Here is a 7,369-nt window from a genome sequence, read left to right as displayed (position 1 = left end):
GGTGTCTGGTTATTCCTTGATGATCCTCTTTTTGGACTTCTTCCTCTTACAAAATAGGCTTCTTATTTCCTAGTCTCCTTCTCGAGTTGCAATTCAAAGTCTTTTGACTTTAATGCCGCATGAACACCCTCCAACGAGATCACATCCCTGCCATACTTGATTACTGCTTTAACTTCTTGATATGTCATTGTCAATGATATGAGCAATATAATTGCTTGACTTTTTTCGTCTACCTTATGATCAATGTTAGCTAAACCAATAATTTTTTCATTAAAATTTATCAATATTATCATCTAAGGAAAGAGAAGAGTTCATTCTTAACCCGTATAATCTTTCAAGAAGATTAATCTTGCTCGATATTGATGGTGCCATGTACAACTGCTCTAGTTTGTTCCACAATCATTTTGCGATCTTTTTTTGGATTAACTTTCTTCTAACTCCATTGGATAGATACATGATGATGGTGTAGTATGCCATCTCCTCCATCTCTACAATTTTCTCTGGCTTCTTCTTAGCCAGTAACTTTTCATCTCCGAGTACCTTTGCCACATTTTGGTGCACAAGTATACCCTTTAAACTCTCTCGCCATAGTGCGAAATCAGTTGATCCATCAAACTTCTCTAGTTCGAACCTAGCCATCGACATCCTCCTTCAATCTGTGTTCTTGTAGAATTCCTTGATGAATTATTGATGAGTTCTTGATGAATTCTTGATGAGTTCTTGGTGCGGAAGCAAGTGATCTTTGAATTTCCCTTGATGATCGAAGAATTAAGGCTCTAATTTGTAAGAAATTTAGCTATGATACATAGGAATTAGCCTCTGTAATTCCAGGTTCAAGATCACACTTAAACAAATAAAAGTTAAATCAAAACAAACAAATCAAGAACAAAACACCAGCAAACACATTAAACCAGAAAAAATAACACAGATGAATCTAGATAGCTTTTCAAATACAACAACACACGAGATTTATACTGGTTCCGATCCTAAGTTCAATGTGGACTTGGTCTTGCCGAAGTCTTGAAAAAAATACTTAAGTTTGAAAGCATTGCCACCAATCTTTATTGATAATGAGAATAAGAGATATCAATCTCAAGAGCTACAAGGAAATAATCAAAGTAAGTCATCCATAATGCAATCCCTCAACACTCATTAACTCACTAATCCGAGCCAGCATAATCGACAATGTTGCTCAATACAATTTCCTAATCCAGCTCTCTCTCTCCATTTCTCACTCCAATTTCTCTCTACTTTGTTGTGTCTCAGTTCTTGCCCTTATTCTTATGTTTCTTCCCCCTTTCTGAAATGAGATGAGTAGTCTTCTTTATATAGACCAAGAGGCTCACTATAGTTGCTTTCATATTTGACAGTTAAGTTAGTGAAAGACTAACTAACTAACTGAATCTTGGTTGGGGGTAAGGAATAATACCACCGTGTGATTCTGTTTCAATTTGTGCTCTCTGTTACAATACTTTATTATTTAACCAAACAAATGAATACAATGAAGATTATTTCTTTTCTATTTCATTTTAGTTTATTACTTCTAACCAAATGCCACCTTAGCTACATTAACCCCACAAATTCAATTTTGGATGGTAAAACCTTCTGAATTATAGTTCTCTTTTGCTCTCTACTATTCTAGTGGGTAAGTGTTAAATGCCACCTTATTCTAGTGATGTGTACAATAATATACACTTAACATATTTTTATTAGTACATATCATATATAAAAATAATTCATAAATAAACAATAGTAGTTTTTTTATTTTTACACTTCAAAATAGTTTTTTCTTTATTAAATTCCACACAGAAACTCCCATAGCAACTAAAAGAGTAGTCTAAATTGCAACCAAAATTTGCATAGCAATCACAGTAGAAACTATTGGAGAAACTGTAAATTTGAAAAAAAAAAATTTAAAAATAGTATAAGGGCTAATTTAATAATTTAAAAATTAAAAATAAATGAAAATTAAAAAACAAAAAATTATTTTTCCTTTTCTTCTTTTCTTCTTTCTCATTTCGTCTTTGTTCTTTTTCTTCGATGGCAGTCACCAACACCAGCTTTCCGGTGGCAAGCTCCAACCGCAGCCGACGAGACACTAGATTCCTGAAACTTCGAACGACGAGACCCTAGAACCTCTCCCTCTCCCTATCTCAGTCACCAAAGTACCCAGAATCCCAAATCTCCGAAACCACATCTCAACCGTCAGAGATACTCCACCGTTGACCGCAACCCAGATGCCCAAGATGAACCACCGTTGATAGCAACCCAAACGCCTAGAATCCCAACGCCTAGAATCCCAGTCGTTCTCTTCTCCTCTCGAGTCTCGGTGTTGCTAATCCCTTTCTTGTCTTCTCTGTGTCTTTTCTTCGCCGGAATCACTCTGCATAGTCCTCCTTGTCTTCCTCTTCCTTCACAATCCTCAATTCTCGATCTTCCCAGGTATTATATACAATTATATACATATATATATATATATTCTATAAATGTGTAAACTTACTATTATTAATTTTAATGCATTGAAAATTATCTGGGGCATTACTTGGAGAGACTCTCTGCTAATGCTATATAGTTAAATTATGTATGATTGGTTTTCTACTTGTTTTTTTCTCGGACCTATTCTTCTTTTAGTGTATGTATGTATGGCTTCACTTCAGGCCTATTCTATTTGGGGCTTTTGATTTTGTCTTATGAGAATGTTCACTGAGTTAAAGGATTGATCTTGTGTTTATATGTATATGTATATTCTCTGTATGAATTTTTTAATTATCATTTTCTGGATTGTGAAATTTTATTTTTATGGAGTATTTTAAGCTACAAGCATTTGATGGAGATTTTATTCAAAATTGTTAAATAAGAAGCTACATTTTTTATACTCACAAATCACAATATGTAATCTACTCTCTCTTAATTTTAGAGCTACTTTTGTCACCATCTACTAATTAGGTTAAGATGTTTTAGACTTGAAACATTCGAATATGTTTAGTGTCACCTCTGTTCTTTTGATTATTAAGTTGATTTATCAATTGGGTATCGTTTTACAGTTTAGGACACTAAAGAAGGTGGGTTTCAATAAGGATCTAAAAGATTTGTTTTTGTTTTGGAAAATGATAATTTTTTTAGAGGAATGTGATGCTGTTTTCCAGTTTAAAGTGATCATATGAAGTGAGTGTGGAATAACTCTGAAAGTACTTTTTCTGTTTTGTAAGGGACTTTGAAAGTATTCTTTGACACTGGGCAACAATTATAATTTCATTATTGACTATCTTATCACTCATACAAACTGTATTCACTCTTAGTCTGTTCCATGATAGTGAGTCTCATTTGCAAGTTTGTGGTAATGTAACTAACAGCAGGTGAAAGTGACTCATTTTTCCAAAAAGCCTAGCCTAACTCACAGTCTCAATATGGCTTTTCTCTTTCGAAAATTTCAAGAGGTATCTTTCATTTTTCTTAAGCTTTTTGTTATTGTTATTTCTGAAATTGCTTATACCTTTGTTTTTCATGGTTGGTTAACTATAAATTTATATGAAAGAAGTGATTTTTATGGTTTTGGATGCTTGGCTTGGCCTTATCAACATTTTTCACAGAGTTACAAGCAAAATGCATTCATGGGTTTGCAAAATATTCCCGAAAATTGAATAAAAGAATTGCTTATTTGGGTTTGTTGTTAATGTTTGACATCTCGTAGGTAAGTAACAAAAACATGCCAATTACTTTTTCTTTACTGAAATGTTTAAATTTCTGAAAATATTGAAAGTACAAAATCAAACTGTGATACTGATTTTGGGTTTGTGGAATTCTTTTCATATATGATAGTTCGAGTTCAAATTGTTAATTTTCAGTTTGTGAAAACTCTTGCGAAAAATCCAACATTTGCTAGGGACCCAAGGAAGCTGCAATATGATTCAGACATAAATAGACTGTTCCTTTACACCAGGTTTATCTCTCACACTTTATGTTTTTGTTTATCAAACTCACATTTCCATTATTCCTATCTTGAATTGGTTATATGGTAAGGTAACCAAATAGACTTTTGAGTGGACTTTGATGGGGAACTGAATTATGTTCTCATGAATTCAAAGCCAAGATCACATTTGCTCTTAAATTAATGCCTCTTTCTTAGGTTTCTTGAATCTTTTCTTATTTTTTGTTTATTTTATATGTATTTTTCAGCTACAATCGTTTGGGAAAGAATGCTGAGGAGGCAGATGTAGAGGAGATCATAGACATGGCTAGTAAAGCCCTTTTTTCTGATCAAGAGAAGCTAGTCCAAGAAAATGTTCATTCTCAAATTAAAAGCTTCTGCATGTATATGGATGAAATTCTTCTAAATATTGAGAAGAAAAAGGAGCCAAATGGTCTTAGTTTTTCTACTGATATGGATAACTCTCCATCTAATCATCAGGGTGAGTTCCTATTGAAGTCATTTGATGTTTCTACAAGTAGTCATGCACGTTCTATATGGCCATACATTTGTACTTTCCTTTGATGGTCCAAGAATCTTTGCACATTGTTAGTTGAGATTTTTGTGAGAGGAGCATGATATCTTTCTTCTAATTGAAAAGAATGTTGGAATGATATTTGAGAATGATTTTTCAGTGCAGATGTATCTGAAACGAGGCCATTAAGACGAGCTGAAGTTTCTCAGACACTCAAAGATCTTATGGGCTACACACTTGAGATTAAACCCTCTCAATTACCTTACAAGGAAGCAGGGCAAGGTTTATTCTTAGATGGTGAAGCTGAAGTTGGTGCTGTGGTTGCCATCTACCCCGGTGTAATCTACTCACCTGCTTGTTATCGCTACATTCCTGGATACCCAACAGCTCATGAAACCAACCCACATTTGATCACAAGGTATGATGGGAATGTGATCAATGCTCAACCTTGGGGTTTGGGGGATGAAACCCGTGAGGTGTGGGATGCCTCGACTGTTTCAAAAGTCGGTATCAATATACAGGGTGATGAGAAACAAGTGAATAATGGCAGTGATGTTATCGAGCGAAGAAATCCATTAGCTTTTGCTCATTATGCCAACCACCCTGCCAAGGGTGTGGCCCCAAACATTATGGTTTGCCCTTATGACTTCCCATTGACGGATAAGGACATGCGAGTTTATATACCGAATGTTGCATTTAGGAATTTAGAAGACTCAAAGTTGAAGGGGTTAGGCAGTTCTTGGTTCAAAAATGGGAGCTTTAGGAATGCCGGATCCGAGGTGCCTCTTTTGAAGACATTAGTGTTGGTGTCTACACGAGCTCTCTGCAACGAAGAGTTACTATTGAACTACAGGTGGAGCAACTTGGAGCATCAACCTGAATGGTATACTCCAGTTGATGAAGAGGAAGATACAATTAGATGAAGCTAAATTTTGGAAGTATGGCATTGTTTGGCCCTTACAGCATTGTCTCTTTGAAAGAAAAATATTTACCAGTTTTGAAGGCTCAAAACTCCCAATATTGTTGGAGCATAATTTTTTCACAAATAGTCAGATGTGTACCTTGTGATTGATTACTTGAATAAAATAAATAGAAACGCGGCTATTGTTTAGAGAATGCATTCAATGAAAGATAAAATATTTTCAGACTTTCTGTTAGCTTTGTTTTTATATTATACAAAGTTACTTCTTTATTCAAGTGGAATGTTGTTTTAAAACAGTTAGACATAACTGGCATTCACAGGAGGTGGGTGGTGGTTGAATCAATGCCATTGTATGCGGCTTAGGGGTGTTCATCCAATTCAATCCGTATTAAGTGCGGATTTTACTTTTTGGATCCAATCCAATCTGCACAATATCACAAATTCCATTGAAGTTAAAATGTGACAACTCTTAGCTGATATTAAGATATAGAGTAGACCACATCAAAGAAATACTAAAAGCCTACTAATTACACACATGGTAATGCCAAAAAAAGAGTTCTGTTCACTCACCATGCCTATTGAACAAGAGACCATGCCAAAAAAAGAGTTCTGTTCACTCCATGAAACAAATCAAGATAAGATTCAATCAATGCTTTTAGTATAAAGTAGTCAACATGAGATGAAACTTAGCAATTTCATGATCAACTCAAAAGAAAACCTGAAAAAAATTGGAAGCAGAGAAACTAAGTTCATGATCAACTCAAGCAAATTCTTCTTATTAGCTCCATTCTTACCTTACCTTGACCTTCCAATATCACCATCTTTCCAATTCGTTGTTGTTCAAAATTACAAGAATAGCTGCAAAATAAATAAAAAGGACATGCATTAATAATAATAATAATAATAATAATATTATCTAGGGGAGTTGAAGGGTGGGAATAGCCAAAATTCATCTGAGAAATAGTCTAAACAGAATTTAATCCCCTTTCATTTATTTCTATTTTTTTACTATTCTATTTCTTCATTTCGTCTTGTGTGACTTTTCGGAGTCCACCTAAATAATGTGCGCAGTACATAGTTCGACATTGTAAACTCGATAATAATAATAATAATAATAATAATAATAATAATAATAATAATAATAATAATAATTGTTAACGCCGATTTTTATTAACTAAAATTTAGCTTTTTTGTAATAAATACAGACTTTATTATATAGTAATTAATTACAAAATAAATAATAAATAACAAGAGGATTTTTAACGTGGTTTTGAAATTAACTATTCATAGTCTACGAGTCTATCTTATTAAAGATAAAATATCCTTGAATACAGAATATAATGGTGTAATTTAGTAATTCTAAAAATTGGCTGTCCCTTTTTGCCCAGGGTTCTTCACTATTTATAGATGTACGAGAAGACAATTATTCTCTTGGGATCTACTCATTCATAACCACTCATGAAATGTGGATATTTCTCACGTTTTATCTTTGTGCACGTGAGATAATATTAAATAACTATTCAACCGCTCTTTGTCTTTATCCATAGATGGTTATGCTGACTGTATTGGACGGTTCTCGCCAAGCGCATGTTCTCTTTCTTAACTGTCTTTGTAGAAAAAATATTAAGTGTTAAGATGCAATGCATCTCATGATTCTCCTTTGTCGTTTGAATGGCATTAGCGAGGTAGTTACTTCCATATGTCAAAAGCAAGGTGAGTAATTATTGAAGTTGTTTCCACTCCTTAACATACTCATGAGTATGTGGATCAATGAGCTGCAAGCTTGTACTCACGAGTATGTGGATCGATGAGCTGCAAACTCTTTGTTTACTCGTTTTGAGCAACTTTCATTGTGTATTCTGTTTATCCTGAGAAGGACTTGTTGTATCGCCAATCTCATTTAATAGTTATTATTCACATCTCGCTATCGCCTATATGGTGGCGAGTTCAAATTTTTTATTAACTGTAATTCCCGAGGCGAGTTATTTAATGTGCAATTAATAAT

General features: G+C 34.0%; 1 protein-coding gene across 5 annotated transcripts; it reads left to right on the top strand.

The window, feature by feature from the left end:
* Positions 1–1,917: 1,917 nt before the first annotated feature.
* Positions 1,918–5,594, top strand: LOC115725562 (uncharacterized). 5 transcript variants are annotated; one of them, XM_030655126.2, is made up of 5 exons: positions 1,918–2,442; positions 3,354–3,437; positions 3,846–3,940; positions 4,177–4,409; positions 4,608–5,594. In XM_030655126.2, the coding sequence occupies exons 2-5, from the start codon at positions 3,408–3,410 to the stop codon at positions 5,363–5,365; spliced, it is 1,116 nt and encodes a 371-aa protein (XP_030510986.2). In that variant the 5' UTR covers positions 1,918–2,442; positions 3,354–3,407; the 3' UTR covers positions 5,366–5,594. The 5 variants fall into 5 exon arrangements, with proteins under 5 accessions (XP_030510986.2, XP_030510987.2, XP_030510988.2 ...); XM_030655127.2 differs by having other exon boundaries at positions 1,982–2,442; positions 3,315–3,437; XM_061117464.1 differs by lacking the exon at positions 1,918–2,442 and adding an exon at positions 3,591–3,691 and having other exon boundaries at positions 3,357–3,437.
* The last annotated feature ends 1,775 nt before the right edge of the window (positions 5,595–7,369 follow it).

This window comes from Cannabis sativa, chromosome 6 (genome assembly GCF_029168945.1).
Source record: "Cannabis sativa cultivar Pink pepper isolate KNU-18-1 chromosome 6, ASM2916894v1, whole genome shotgun sequence".
NCBI lineage: Eukaryota > Viridiplantae > Streptophyta > Magnoliopsida > Rosales > Cannabaceae > Cannabis > Cannabis sativa.
Note: the sequence above shows the minus strand (reverse complement) of the source record. Positions and strands in the feature narration are given on the sequence as shown.

Coding starts and splice junctions, on each gene's coding strand:
- LOC115725562 (XM_030655126.2), top strand. CDS start 3,408: ATGGCTTTTCTCTTTCGAAAATTTCAAGAG. Junction 3,438..3,845: donor TCTTTCGAAAATTTCAAGAG/GTATCTTTCATT, acceptor GTTAATTTTCAG/TTTGTGAAAACTCTTGCGAA. Junction 4,410..4,607: donor CTCTCCATCTAATCATCAGG/GTGAGTTCCTAT, acceptor TTTTCAGTGCAG/ATGTATCTGAAACGAGGCCA.